General features: G+C 37.8%; 1 protein-coding gene across 25 annotated transcripts in view; it reads left to right on the forward strand.

Moving 5' to 3' along the window:
* Positions 1-15,883, forward strand: part of PARD3 (par-3 family cell polarity regulator) — a 625,186-nt gene that overhangs the window by 391,051 nt on the left and 218,252 nt on the right. For 13 of the 25 annotated variants that reach the window (XM_082385255.1, XM_082385273.1, XM_082385252.1 and 10 more), the window contains 4 exons: positions 1,410-1,599; positions 6,224-6,375; positions 7,451-7,495; positions 13,471-13,698. In XM_082385255.1, the coding sequence (XP_082241381.1) occupies positions 1,410-1,599; positions 6,224-6,375; positions 7,451-7,495; positions 13,471-13,698 (615 nt within the window). The remainder of the gene's footprint in view (positions 1-1,409; positions 1,600-6,223; positions 6,376-7,450; positions 7,496-13,470; positions 13,699-15,883) is intronic. The other 12 variants (XM_082385259.1, XM_082385260.1, XM_082385253.1 and 9 more) reach the window with 4 other exon arrangements.

Consider the following 15,883-nt stretch of genomic DNA (forward strand, 5'->3'; position numbering starts at 1 on the left):
TTACTCGTAAAGGACAAGGGCACCCTGTTTGAAACGGTGGTAGGATTGGGAAAGTGCAGCAATCCTTTTTATTTGCATAGGAACCAGGAGAGCTGACTTAACAGCTGTGGACATTGGACTTGAAATGACAGTGTTTCCATCCTCCTGTAAGGTGACAGGGACACTGTCCGTTCTCCTTGCTCTGTTGGGAGAGACAGGCCAGTAGGACGAGACCACACCGTGATGCATGTTTCTCTGAGGACAGCCTTTCACAAGATATCCATGTGAACCGAAGCTTCGCCCATGAGTTCTTGCTCAGAGGAAATATGGCACAAGATTTGAGGAGGAAGCCAGAAGAACTATAGGTGTTTTGGGGAGGAAGATGGCAACATTTGGACCCCAGCTTTATCTTTAAGGATTCAGGCCCCTGAATTACAATTTTATCCCAGGAAAGATAAACGCCTATCATGCAGATCCCGGAACCTGAGCAGATTTTCCTGAAAGAAACTGATCAATGTGGACAGTTCTGGGTCTTTTCTTACCGAGAACACTATATCCTAATTGAATAAATCAAAATTTACTAGCTCCCCTGTCTTGGCCTGAAAAGCCTCTGGGCAGTGAGATCCTAATCTTTTCTCTTTAATATCACTCCTGCCATCTCCCCACAAGGCCCTGGTTCTGCATGCACGCATCTTTGAAGTGTCACCTGAGTGCACTGTGCACTTTTCTCCATCATGCATTTAATGATGTTGCTGATGTCTAAAATCAATGTTGTGATTTCTTCTAGTAGAAGAGATCGTATTAATCATTCAAAACCCATCTCGGATGTTGACTTTTTTTAAGACTCCCCTCATCCTCTTCCTTCAGCTACCCAGGCGATTACCAGCACTAGTGAACGCCAGGGCACTTCTGGCACATCACTCAGAGCACCAATCAATTACCACTTTATCTATCTCCTTGTCTGAGGTGTGAGCCATTGAGAGGCAGAGATTAAGTCTTCCTTACAAACCTGCCAGGTGGTAGGTGCCCAGCTAGTGAATGCGTGAATGATTGATGTAAGTCTGCAGGGCTTCCCTCCAAATTTCCTGATAAAATTTTTCAAAGGACTATAAGAACTTCGAATCTACGTGGCATTTTCACATTAGAAGTCATTCTGGAGATCATCTCTGGCCTTAGGAAACTTAATACCAGAGACATTGAATACCACACCCAGAGCGCCAAAGCTGTCGTGTCAGAGGAAGGAATAGACCGGAGGTCTCCATTTGACATTCACTTATGAAAAATAAGTTTACTTAATTCTATTTTGTCCCACCAGGTCGAGCAGATTTTGGAAATTTAGACTTTTTCTAATGTAGCAAAGTATTAACATTCATATACATAACCCTTAGATGGATGTCTAGAATTTCTCTTTGTTTTTCTCCACTGGACAGGTAAATACCAGCTGTCCCCCACGGTGAATATGCCCCAAGACGACACTGTCATTATCGAGGATGACAGGCTGCCGGTGCTCCCCCCACATCTCTCTGACCAGTCATCTTCCAGCTCCCACGATGATGTAGGATTTGTGACGACGGACACTGGCGCGTGGGCCAAGGCCGGCATCAGTGAGTCAGCAGAGTGGTAAGAGCACTGTTGGGAAACATCGGTTAATTGCAGTCACACTTGATTTTAGGGTTAAATGGTCTGTCACCGAGCACAGTGAATCAATGTCTTTTATAGCGGTGTTCTGATTTAATAATAATGATTTAATACTCGTAGTTGTCACTCCTCAAACAAAAGAGTCCCCCCAACCTCATAAACCTGCCCAACTGTGTTAGCCTTTCCAGGGCTATCGTTAAGAGTTTAGCCGAACAAGAAAACTACCACTAACCCCCAAACCCTACTCATTTGTTAAGTTTCACAAGTGAAACTTTTATTTTAGATCTGTGTTAATTCGACGAATTGTTTTTCTATTCCATAAATAAATTCTAAGCAAATCCCTTTGGTGACTGAGAGTTTATAACAATTAGATGACTTTGGCCAAATTAATAGTTGTTATGTTCTGGGAGTGGGAAGAGGCTTTTTCAGATTTTCTTTTTAGAGTGCTATAACTCTACTAGTCTTTGTACTTACTTCTAACATTATGACTTCAGGGGCAGTCTAATGCTATTTTTTCTCCTGTATCTCTCAAAATAGAAGAAAGCATTCGATATTATTGAGGCAATGTGTGGCAAATAAATGTGGATGTGTGTCTTCATTTGCGTGCCTAGTAATTATATACATCAATAAGCGAAAGGAAAGTCCCTCCTAGGGATGACCTTGGAAGGCTGTAGTGATAATGAACGCAACCATGTGAAGCATTATACCAGAATCTTCTTATTGCCCTTTCAAGAATCCATCAGCAAAATGATATTTCAGTGTTGTGGCATTGAGCTACACTCAAGCCCGCGTGATAACAGCTTATCTTTGAACGAGTTTTTTGGTTCAACGTAGAGGGGGAACTACCATACAAAGTAAAAACCTACTTGAATCAGATGCTGTAGCATTTACCACTGCAGTTTATATCTCTTTCTGAAAGTGAAAGCAATGACAGAGAAAGTAAGGATTAGATATTTGCAGAATTCATCGAAGGGACAAAAACCTATTGAGTCTCCACCGTGATGAGGAATTTTGAAGGCAGCTGTAGGAATAGATGTTTGGGGCCTTAAGAAATGCTGTATTGGTGAAAGTCAATAAACAACGAGCAGGGCTGGAGTGTGGCATTAATTTCCCTAAGGGGATTCATAAACAGTGAGGACTTGTATGATTTTGCTGTGGGGAATGTGCAGGGGCTGGAAAAGAATATGAATGAAGGGTTATCCAAACAAGAATGGCAGCTGTTCTGAATCACAGCAGAAAATGTAAGCTTTTCCAGCCTGACAATATCTCCCTAATCCTTGATGAAAATGTTATGAAAACAAAAGGGCAATAAGGCAGGATTAATAACTGGAATTTTAATAACTTTGGGGGGGGGTCAGGGTATGGTTACATTCTTTAAAGAATCAGCTGTCAGTCCTGCAGACTAACTTGCTAAGTATACTAGCATATTGTTTCTTGCGTCTGAAATTAGTTTAATGGGTATATTGATAGGAAAGAATTAATTATGTTATGGTTTAAGAATATTTAGTTATTTTAAGATGCTTATTCACTCAAAAACTCATTTGCCGTTTTCAGTTGTGTATGTGTACACTTTTCTGCACGATTGTGGAAGGCTGAATATGTCAAATGGCTAAACTTTGCATTTCTTAACTGATAGAATATACTTGTTTTCAATCCGTGAATTGATTTAGGGAACATAACAACGTTTTTAAGGTGAAGAAGGTAAAAGAGCAAATTCTAATCTTAGTGACAACATAATTTCAGAGGATATAAAATTAGTTTAAAAAATACGCCAATATGTGGCTTTCAGCAACAACAATTTGTACTTCTTTGAAAAACCTTTAACCAATAATTTTTATTAAAAATGTATTGCAGATTCACTCTGTTCACACATTTGATGCCTATTTGGAATTCAGGTTTTAGTGTAATTCACACGATACAGAAAAGGGTTGATGAGCGTGTGCAGGATGGTCGGAGAGATCAACTTTCAGTATCTAAAAGAATTACTCTTGGACTTCCCCAGCGGTCCCGTGGTTAAGACTCCAAGCTTCCACTGCAAGGGACGCGGGTTCGATCCCTGGCCGGGGAACTAAGATCCCGTATGCCGCATGGCACGGCCAAAATAAACAAACAAACAAAAAGAATTACTCTTAGTTCAAATATAATATTTAGTGTTTATTGTTGCAAAATTGGGTCCTAGTTCTCACCATGTGGGTTTTAATTTTTCAGTTCTAGGACTGTGTTTTCCAATTGGGGTGTATGTGCCCTGGAAATTATAAGCATAGTATGGTAAGCATAGTCGTATGTGGATACTACTATATAAGCATAATATACACACACATATATATTTAAGAATTGTGTAAAAGCAGTCTATACTTATATACATAATATATGCTGGAGCTATGCACACATATGTATATACATACATACATAGGGTCTAAGCAGAGTAGTATGAGAAGGAGCACCTAAAGCTTCAAGGTGAACATGACCCTGCTTCTTCCTGGAACGTCAAATTTATTCCGGGCTTTACAGATGAAATATGATATATTAAAAATGAAAAGATTTAGTGTAGGATGCAAACAAAATAACATTGATTAGGATGTAACATAGTGTTTTACATAAAAAAATCGTTTTTGCTTTGGGCTGAGCTCCCAGTCCCTGGGCCAGAACAAGGGTGAGCAAGCTAGGTGCCCAGGGGAGCAAATGTAAGGAGCTTCTCACTCTCAGGTGTGGCCCCTGAACTCACAGGACCCTGAGATCAGAGCTCCCTTGAATTCTGAGTCCCAGGCACCTACCTTGCCTCCTCCCTGGGCCCTGCTCTGTACTTGGTGGAAAAGATGGAAAAGGATCGTTCATTTCCTTTTTGAGGTTTTGGTTGGTGGTTGGTTTTTAAATACCCTGTTTCCGTTATCATAATTGTCATAACTTTGAAAATTTGAGATAGCAAGTCTTTGTTGGCTAATAATAATTTATTTTGCATGGTGGTTTGCAGTTTACTGAGGGCTTTCCCCTTGTGTCCTTGAATTCTCTCAGTGGCCCGGCCAGTGGTTGGGGCCACTCCTTTTTTCATGGAGCCAATGAAGACACAGGGGCTCAAAGCGTTCAGGTCACATCACCTGATGGCGAAGCACTGCCTTGATGTCTTCCTTGTCACAGTTTTTGGTTTAGCCCTTCCCTAATGCCATCTGTCATTTCATGCACAGTGAATTGCAGCTAAATTTCTGATGTATATCCAGACCAGATCACTACCCTTTTATCAGTATGCATGGTCATTCCCATAGGACCAATACAGGGTTAGAGAAGCTGGTTTCCAGCAGAAGCATAAGGAGGGCTTGTATAGTGGAAACTGACGTAGTGGAGAGGCCGCCACATTCTAGTGTGTCCAGTGAGCTGTGGAGGGACATTCTCCTACCTGGCCACACAGGCAAGGTGACTCCACACTGATATAGGAGAGCTCTCTATTTACTCAGTGTGCTCAGCATAGAGAAAAACCACTTCATTGTGGAGCTGGGCTCACAACACCTGGTGGTGCTTCTGAAAGTGTTCGTGGGATTTTACAAATAGGACTGCTTCCCCTGCCACTTCCATCGTGAAAACACTTGATACTGTATCCTGTTACCACTGATCTGCCCTGTGCTTCATCGTCTCTGCTGGAGCCACTGTGTTGGTGTCACACAAATCAAATGCCATCCAGACTTAGTCATGCTTTTCCTGACCCCCTGGAATGCCATTCACTCTCCCGTCCACGCATCCACAGCGTCTTCTGTGTGCTTCTGGTTTGGTATTTTTCTTAGGGAATAGAGATCTTTTCTTATTTATTACTTTGACTTTGGTACCCGGCACCACACCTTCATCAGAATAGGTTCTAATCGTGGTTTGTTGAGTTGATTTCTTCTCAGTTGATTAAGTTGCAGAGAAGCTACATCCTCATAAAACTACATGCCATAAAGGTGTTTTTTTTTTTTTTTCTGAAACACAAGATAAAGGATATATAAGATGACCAGAACATATCCTTTTTTAAAAAAAATTTATTTTACTGAAGTATAGTTGATTTACAATGTTGTGTTAATTTCTGCTGTACAGCAAAGTGATTCAGTTATACATATATACATTCTCTTTCATATTTGTTTCCATTATGGTTTATCACAGGGTATTGAATAGAGTTCTCTGTGCGATACAGTAGGACCTTGTTGTTTATCCATTTTGTATATAATAGTTTGCATCTGCTAATCCCAAACTCCCGATCCATCCCTCCCCCATTCCCCTCCCCCTTGTCAACCACAAGTCTGCAGAATATACCTTTTTCAAAACTTCTATTCAGTTGCAATTCATATAGTCACTAATTTGCTGCCAGTATTTGTATTAATATATGAAAGTTTTCCTCAAAGATTCAGTCTTTCTCACGTGGAGAAGGAATTGCTCTAAATGTAAATTAATGTATTTTCCCGTCACCTCCTACACAACCACAGTTTTTTTGATGGACTATATTTGTGCTATTTAGTTTAAATATTTCTGAGGAATATCCATATACACACATTCATACACACAGGTGTAGATGAACTTTCCTGAACGTCATGTCTCTTATTTTCAGTAAATGTTTTTATGTTTCTCTTTCTCTTCACACCAGCTCTTTGAGTCCAGACGTCGATCCAGTTCTTGCTTTTCAACGAGAGGGATTTGGACGTCAGAGTATGTCAGAAAAACGCACAAAGCAATTTTCAGATGCCAGTCAATTGGATTTCGTTAAAACGCGAAAATCAAAAAGCATGGATTTAGGTAGTGAGTACAATCTCCATGAATCTTTATCTAAATACGGTTTAGATGCTTTCAGATGAAAATCGATGGTCCCAAACACATGTCTGTTTACTGTGAGCAATAGAGAAAATAAATGCGAAATGAGGCAATTTGGCAAAAATTAGTTTTTCTCCAGGTTTGAGATAACCATACTTCTCCTAAGTGGCATGTTTACATCATGTGCAATATGTTAATATATATGTTTTCTGATGAGAAAAGAAACAAACACATGTGCATATCATGCTCTGTTCATGTATCTTTATTTGAAAAAAATGAAATGTTTTAACACTTTGGCTGCTGAAAACCAATTTCATTGGAATATGATTTGGTTGGTTGTGGGGATGCTCGAACCAGAAGAAGCAGTTTTGGAGAGAAACCATTATCTCAATCCATGTCTAGAGTTTGGTTACTTCATGATATTTTCCTTCCATTGCTGTCCTTTAATGTTTATTTGATAGAAACTCTTATGTGTTGATAATTAAGGCCTTTAAACTGGAGTCATAATTTGAGAGCATGTTTATTGTAGAAAGTATTTGGAAGCAAATGAGAGGAGGAAAATAATCCTAGTTGTTCAATCAAACACCAATCAGGTAGTGTCTCTTTTTAAATCCAAATCCACCAAAAACCAAACCAAACAAACAAACAAACAAATTAATTAATTAATTATATCCATACACCGATTGAATGATGAGAAAAACCTTTGTTGATCAACTATAACGTATTTACGCTGTTCTCTGGTGGCTGTTTGTACTTCGAGACTAAAAGCATTCATTTATCCCATGCATAAAAGAAAAATCGGGCTATTCCTTGCCTGGCTAATTATGATATGCTAACATATCAATAACACACGTGTCTGTGAAATGAGATGACTGGCATTGCATGGAGACACTGCTTTTTCCCCCTTTTTTTTTTGATTATGAATGTTTGCTTGATATTTCATATATTTTGCATGAAATATTACCTAAGAATTATCACCTAACTGAAAAGATCTGGGAATGGTTGAAGCATGTTGGGCTGTGGGACTAACTGGGCTAACCATTATACATTTACCTTTTAACAGTAGCTGACGAGACTAAACTCAATACAGTGGATGACCAGAAAGCAGGTAAGAATGGACACTTAGACTGTTGCCATAGAAACTGTGGTCCAAGGAGCTTGTCATAATTATAGAGCTGCCAATCACATAGCATGTAAACATAAATATTCCAGGCTGGCACGGATGTTTTCATAGTAGGACATCAAACTGTACAAGAAAAGGAAAATTTTCTGTGAGAAGAAATTTATCACTGTAGTACATACTAAATGGAAATATAATTTAGTGCTTCAGAAATGTTAAAACAACCTAGATCTTCTTAATTATATTTGTGTAGGAATGTTTTGTCACAATTAAAAAAAAAAAAGTCAAAATCCTGAAAACGTGATCTCTTAGGGTGGATTCTTTGTTTCGAAGTCATCTATCTGATGCTTAGGTTAACACCCAAAAAATGATTCTCAAAGTGGTGATTTTGGTTTGACGGATAATGGCACAAATATAAATATTTTCACTGAAGGACAGTGTCTAGTATTGCTCTCATTAGTCACTCAGAAAAGCTTAGATCTTTTTCTGATGCAAGCATTAGTTTGTAGTTACCTAACATTGAATTAGACTATATATTGCATCCTTATCTTTGTGAACCTGCTTGAAGGTTTTGTTTTTGTTTTTGTTTTTTGTTTTAATTTATTTATTTTTTGGCTGCGTTGGGTTTTCATTGCTGCGTGCAGGCTTTCTCTAGTTGCAGCGAGAGGGGGATACTCTTCGTTGCAGTGTGCAGGCTTCTCATTGTGGTGGCTTCTCTCATTGAGGAGCATGGGCTCTAGGCACGTGGGCTTCAGTAGTTGTGGCTCGCGGGCTCTAGAGCGCAGGCTCAGTAGTTGTGGCGCGTGGGCTTCAGTAGTTGTGGCTCGCAGGCTCAGTAGTTGTGGCTCACGGACTCTAGAGCACAGGCTTCAGTAGTTGTGGCTCGTGGGCTCAGTAGTTGTGGCTCGTGGGCTCTAGAGCACAGGCTCAGTAGTTGTGGCACACGGGCTTAGTTGCTCCGCGGCATGTGGGATCTTCCCGGACCAGGGCTTGAACCTGTGTCCCCTGCATTGGCAGGCGGATTCTTAACCACTGAGCCACCAGGGAAGCCCTTGTTTTTGTTTTTGTTTTTATTTTTAACTATTTAGGGCTTGCTTCTAAGATGCTGCCTAAATCATTCCGTAGAAACAATGGATTATTTTGAACTGGGTTTTACATGATAGTAGATTTTACTTTATATGTTATTTTATGACAGTAATCAGAGGAAAGTCTTTATGTGTAATTAAAGTCATGTGCTTTGTACAATTGAGCATTTTGATTTATTATTATAAGTTTGGAATAGCGTTTTAATTATTCTAGATCCAGTATGATGTAGTTACACCACTTAGCACTAATTAGCTTCAATTCACCTTTTTAACCTGCAGTAGTAATTAGTTTTAGGCTTCTTGAAAAATGTGTATCCCACATACATATGTAAAGATAATTGTGGACATGCTTGGTTTTCACATTCTGTAAAGATAGATTGTAAAAACTACATCCAATAAATCATTGGATTAACTGTAGTGCAGGGCAATTAACAGTAGCCTCAGCCCTTATTAAGTAGTTATTTCTTTTATCAAACATAACATTCATTGGAATTCTGAAGCAGGGCTAAAGAAAAACATTATTTGATAGTTTACATATGTAAATTAGTAATTCATTTTTGGAGTTAATGGTATTCAGTACTTTTCAAGAAGTAACCCCTGTTCAAGTTAATGTTTATAGAAAACAAATTGAGCTGCTCAGATTAAAGAACATGACTTTATATAATATGCCAATTAGGTAAAGTAAGGAAAATAGTTAATTTAACCAACTCACTAACAGGAAAAGAACAATTTATTATGATTAAAAAATAATAATAATATCCAGATTTCAACTGAAAACATTAAATAACTTTCATGGTGAGAAGGCAGATTTTTATCATCTAATTGAATCATCTGCTTTCATAGTGTCTTAGAATGTTAGTTAGATCCTAGATAAAAAGCATTTATAAAATACTATGTGTGATCTATCCTACCGAATTAAATTGGAAAAACTTGGGGCAAAAAATTATTACATAGACATCAAAGTTCTGGTCTATTGCTTTTAAATCTACAATGAATAAAATATCTACACTGAATCCTTCCCATCCTCCAGTATTAGACAGTGAACAGATTTTCAGTTATTTTTCTTTCTTCACTTCACTTGAATTGCTAAGATTATCATGATTTTACAGTTTAGTCCAAAGGTTTTTGGTAGAGTCACAGTGGCATTTTAGTGTAGATCGTCTGTCTAGCTGTAAGCCTTTCATAATGAAAATTGAATTCCATTTCCCTTTGCCCTTGCAAAAGACATCCTCTCCTTTTTTTTTGGTGAGAGAGGTATTAGTAGGTAAGAGTAGAAAAATAGACCTAAGGAAAATAGTATGATTATGATTTCCCCCTTTATTCCTGGATTTAGGAATCTTCTATGATACTTGGGGGGTAAATTTACTTTCTGCAAGAAAAGAGGGAACAGGAATAAGAGAATTGTATTTCTAATAGTTTAATCCTTGATTATAAAAAATAAGCAAAGTATCCTAATGACCTAAAAGATTTATATAAGGAGCTTCAAAATACTATTTTTAAATTATTATTTTAAATTTAAAGTAATTAAAAAATTATTATTTTACATTTACAATAATTTAAAAATTATTTAAAATTTAGAGACATTGATTTTTTTGTGTGTAAATAAAACTACTCTTTTGCCCCTACTTTATATAGTGAGAGATATTTTCAATTTTTATTCCTGCTAAATGATAAGTTTATGATGTTAGGAATCTCAGTGATCCTCATTTAGGAATCTTATTAATTTATTACTTAACAAAATCTCTGTTAAAGTTTCTTTGACAAACATACCGCTTGCATGAATGAAATCCATGTTATAGATCAAGAGTCAGCAAGCTCTTTCTGTAAAGAGCCAGGGAGTAAATATGGTAGATCTTGTAGACCAGACAGTCTCTGGAGCAATTACTTAATTCTGATGTAGTGTGAAGGCAAGCCATGGAGGATATGCAAATGAATGGACATGGCTGTGTTCCAGTCAGATTTTCCAGATTTGGCCCATAGTTTGCTGATCCCTGTTATAGATGCACAAATTATAGATGTTATGAAAATTTTCAACCATATATAAAGACTGTAGTTTATTACCTACCATATACCCAATACCCACCGTATATATATCAACATCTTGCCAAAATGTTATACTACAGTGTTAAGAATTTAGAGAAAAGAGTAGATAGGTAAGCTCCCAGTTATGCTTACAAAATATCTATTGCTTATTTAGTTACAATTCCATCATTTTTTTGATCCCTGATTTGCTTGTGTTTTGTTTCTTAATAAATACATATATACATTTATCTATACATATATCAATATTTATATACATGTAATATATATACATTTATTTGAATAAATACTCATGCCATTTCTGAAATTATTAAAGCTTTTAGTGTTCTGAGTATCTTAAGTCAAATCTCAGCTAACTTTTCATACATAAATTTTGTTTTTTGTTTTTTTGTTTTTTTTGGCTGCGTTGGGTCTTCGTTGATGCATGTAGGCTTTCTCTAGTTGCGGCGAGTGGGGGCTGCTCTTCATTGCAGTGCGCGGGCTTCTCATTGCAGTGGCTTCTCTTGTTACGGAGCACGGGCTCTAGGTGCTCGGGCTTCAGTAGTTGTGGCTCGTGGGCTCTAGAGCACAGGCTCAAGAGCTGTGGCACATGGGCTTAGTTACTCCGTGGCATGTGGGATCTTCCCAGACCAGGGATCGAACCCGTGTCCCCTGCATTGTCAGGCAGATTCTTAACCACTGAACCACCAGGGAAGCCCATAAATTATGTTTTTATGATAATCTTTACTGGAAGCATCAAATCTTCATTGGAGATATATACATAGATACATATAGATACACACATGCATACATACATATATACATAAACATATATACATGTCCTTTATGAAGCCAAGAAGGTACTGAATATTTGCCTTATAAATGTTTATAGGACCTAAATGAAACTAGTAAGTTATGAAAATTGTTAGGCATGGTTTATTCAGAAAAAGATCTTCCTAGTGCTAATTCTAGAAAATGTGAACGTAAATGTCCCTACCCAGGAATCATCTTTTCCCATTCTCTTTGATTCCTTGATTTCTTACTTTTTCTTTCATTCTTCGGAAGAAAATTCATTTTCCTTCCTGTGACATGACTTTTATGGGTATTTAAAACATGAACTTGTCAAAAATTATAGGGCTATCAAGAGAAAAAGTAAGATTGATCATCCTAGAAAGAAATATTTCTTGTGAATTTTTGTCATAAAATAAATAATCAAATATATACAAACCTGCATGGAAAAAGTTAAGTAAATCATATTTTTTTCCCAAGCACAATGATTTATAGAATATTTTTTCTTCGTTAGAGTCATCTGTCTGCCTTTCTGCCTATGTTACATTTTAACATACTTATTCTAACTTAAAACTGCTACCCCATTGTGAAAATTATGTGAAAGGTGTCATGTAAATGAATCTTAAAAAGATAATTCTTGTTTTGACTCTCCCAATTTAATTTTTATTCTGTTTTATACTCTGAGCAATGGAAAGCCCATGTCAGAACTATTTGTCTTCTAAGTGATAACATATCAAGGCTACTCCTTAATTATTGATTCACATATGGGCTGATGGCCCCACGTGGAGAGAAACTATCCAGCCTCTCCTACCCTCCCTTTTTTTTTTTTTTTTTTTGCACCTGTCTTTTTAACAGTATAAGTGAAGAACTAGTTCTATAACCTGGATTGCCCAGCTAGTGGTTGCTGGCATTTCAGCCATCTAGAGGCTAAATTCATCTACCTCTGAGGGCCAGGTCAAGGAATGATGGATGAGGTTGTCTTACCTGGTTAAAGAAATCCATTTTGATTGCCTTCTAAAGCTTGGTTACCATCTCGGGACTTCCTGCCCTAGATCCTCAAGTCACAGAGCCACTTTTTTTTTTTTTTTAATATTTATTTGGCTGCACTGGGTCTTAGTTGCGGCACAGGGATCTTCGTTGCGGCATGCAGGATCTTTTTTTAGTGGCGGCATGTGGGATCTTAGTTCCCCGACCAGGGATTGAACCCAGGCCCCCTGCATTGGGAGCGCGGAGTCTTAACCACTGGACGACCAGGGAAATCCCCAGAGCCACATTTTTAATCCTCTGAATTCTCCCCTGACATCGTACTGAGATTTTCTTGGTAATTGTGATGTCTTGTTCCTTCTGTTCATCACCTGTTTCTCTTTGCAGGCCTGGAGATCTTAAGTACTCACATCCAGCTCTTGAGTCCTTTCTCCCTTACTTCTCTCTCTCTCGCCCTTATATAGTTTGTTTCTATTCACATCTTGTGTTGCTTTTCCAAGAGAACTACCATTTTCCAGAATTAGGTTTCTACTTGGTGCCAGGGTGCCCTGTTTCTATTGGTGACACGTGGTCTCTTGTGCTTTTCTTACTTGCTGAGTTGTCCGAACCTGCACCATGATGAGGAAAAGGCTTGATGAAACTCATTGAGGTGAAAGTTTCACCTCCATTGTAAATAACTTTAAACTGCCAAACAATGATTTCAGCTACGTTTTGAAGCTTAGTCTCGGTTGCTTCCCTTAGCCTTCTCATCATTCTGCTTTTCAAATGAGCTCCTGGGTTATTCTGCCTCTTTTATATTATTGACATAACTTGGAGCAAATGATTTGGCAAAGATTTCATCTGTTAAGCTAAAAATGGAAATTAATAATAACTCAGAGTGTTTCCTAATGAGAATAGAGAAAATAGACCTACTTTAATATACATTTGGGAAAAGTTAAAATTAGTTACTGCCACCCACATTCCAGAAGTTGACGTTGAGCAAATAATTTGTTTACATGCCTGATATTTTCCACAATTTTTAGATATTCAGACATGTAATTTTCTCCACTCATTCTAACTAGGATTTTGTTTTTGCAAACCTCCAAGGTTCTCCCAGCAGAGATGTGGGGCCTTCCTTGGGTCTGAAGAAGTCAAGCTCTTTAGAGAGTCTGCAGACAGCAGTCGCTGAGGTGACTTTGAATGGGGACATTCCTTTCCATCGCCCGCGGCCACGGATAATCCGCGGAAGGGGATGCAATGAAAGCTTCAGAGCTGCCATTGACAAGTCCTATGATAAACCTGCGGCAGATGACGACGACGAAGGCATGGAGACGTGTAAGTTTACAACGTCGGAAAGAGTAGCCGTGCCAGGCATCTCTATAGAGCAGCAGTTCTTAAAGTGTGCTCCAGGGAGCCCTAGGAGTTCCCAGCATCCCTTCAAAGGGATCTAGGAGATCTAAATTATTTTCATAATAAGAAGAAGATGTTATTTACCTTTTTTACTCTTACTCTCTCACAAGTGTACAGTTGGGTTTTCTAGAGGCAAAATGTCATGTGATATTGCAATAGACTGAATGCAGAGAAGATAGAAGAATCTTTTCAGCTAGATATTAAAGAGATTTGCCATTGTTCTCAATAATTGTTTTTGGAAAATACAGTGGTTTTTTTTTGTAAAAGCCATATGTTCTGTTAACATGAAATCTATTATTTTTTATAAAGTAATTTGTATTTTTAAACTTTCTCAGTTGTAGTTTAGTAAATATTGATAGACATAATCCACATAAAATTTTGAGTCCTTAATAAATTTTAGGAGTATAAAGGTATCCTGAGACCTAAATATTTGAAAACTACTGCTGTATAGTATGTCTTTAATATATCTCAGATGAGTACATGTAATCATCTGTGATTTTGATAACATATTTTTGCTTTGTTTTTATGAATTACTCTTGCTTTCCTTGAACTGAGCTAGCAAGACATATTTGTGTATGTGTATTTCCAAATTGCCAAATATTTTAAGCCAAGATTATTGAAAGTCAAAGGTTACCATGAATGAGCAATGTGTTTTCCATAGTATATTGAGAAAAAAGTAACATTTATAAATACGTACAAATGTATGCTTCAGGGAGTTGTCACTGTAGTTAAATATTTATGGTATAAAAATAGCCATTCAATTTAAACGTAAGGAGGAAACTCAGTAGGGTATTACTTAGAAGAGAAAGGGCTAGAGTCCTAATAGAAAAAATTATTGATTAACTTATATTGTTCGTATCTACTAAATCACATTTTAGTTTTCTAACTTCAAAGTGACTCTACCCATCTAACCATCGTAAGAAAAGCTAGAGGGGGGAAAAAAAAGAGAAGAAAAGCTGGAGACACCACTGCCCAAGGTTAAAGCAGAGATCATTTAGGTGGATTGTAAACAATTACAATTTAACTTTTGGGTGAACCACTTTGATCACACGTACCTAAGGAAGACTGTGCTGGGGAAGGAGAGTTTTAAATGAAAATCACATTCTGAGGAGATTTAAAGCAAAGTTATATAATCTTTGCCTATCAGATATAATGTGTTTCAGGAGATGAATATTTCTGGCATAATGTAACACACAAAGCAAAGCTTAGGAGAGGATCACTGCTTTCTCCCCCCAGATTTCTTCGTCTAAATCTGGACAGTTGTTCACTCCATCCAGCCAGTGATTTCAAATATATGCAGCTCATTGTTCCCAGATGAAGAACATATTTCCTATTTTTGCTGCCAATCCTGGTCTCCAAGATCCTGAGTCATATGAGCTTTCAACCCTCTTGGGTTTTTCCTGGCGTATCAGTGGTTCCTTGCCAGCCTTACCAGTATTACTTGCTCTGCCTTTCTAGGGTGGGGACCCTATATCACTTAGGGATCTTGCCTCTGTCCTGGGTGCATATTTAATAAGAGATACAGTGCTTTGGCACCTCCATATTTGTTTTTGTAAGCACAGTTTATGCTTCTGAGCTTTTTTCTTGTTCTGGTTAAAATGTTATTTAAATTCCCTCATAAATGCAATGTTCTCACATATATCACTTATTTCAAGTGTGCAACAGGGGATGGAATAGCTATCAGTACCAGGCATGTTCTTAATTCTGTAGCCTCCAGAGCTTCCCACTGGTGTGAACATCTAAATTTGTCCCTATATAAACTTAGTTTCCTTTTTTAATTGGAAAGAACAGATTTAAGTATTTTATATGAAAACTTTTGTATTCAACTATCATCAAGACAAAACCAAGTAAATAGACAAACTACGATTAGTGAAGGGCAGGGAAAGTTCTGGGCTAGAGCTGAGAGAGACACCGTGACAAGGTGCACCTGAGACCACAAAGTGCTGGGTTTTCCCAAAGTCCTGACTTTATGATGTATTTTTCCAGACCAGTCTGGTGAACTTTGGATATGGCCAGAGAAAGGCAACTCTTCTACATTTCAAATGTTTGCAGTGCGGGTTGTCAAAACTGTATGAGTAGGGTGATGTGAGCGTGGGGTCCAGATCACTTA

The sequence above is a fragment of the Balaenoptera borealis genome, assembly GCF_965194805.1.
Source record: "Balaenoptera borealis genome assembly, chromosome: 3".
In the NCBI taxonomy this organism is placed as follows: Eukaryota; Metazoa; Chordata; class Mammalia; order Artiodactyla; family Balaenopteridae; genus Balaenoptera; species Balaenoptera borealis.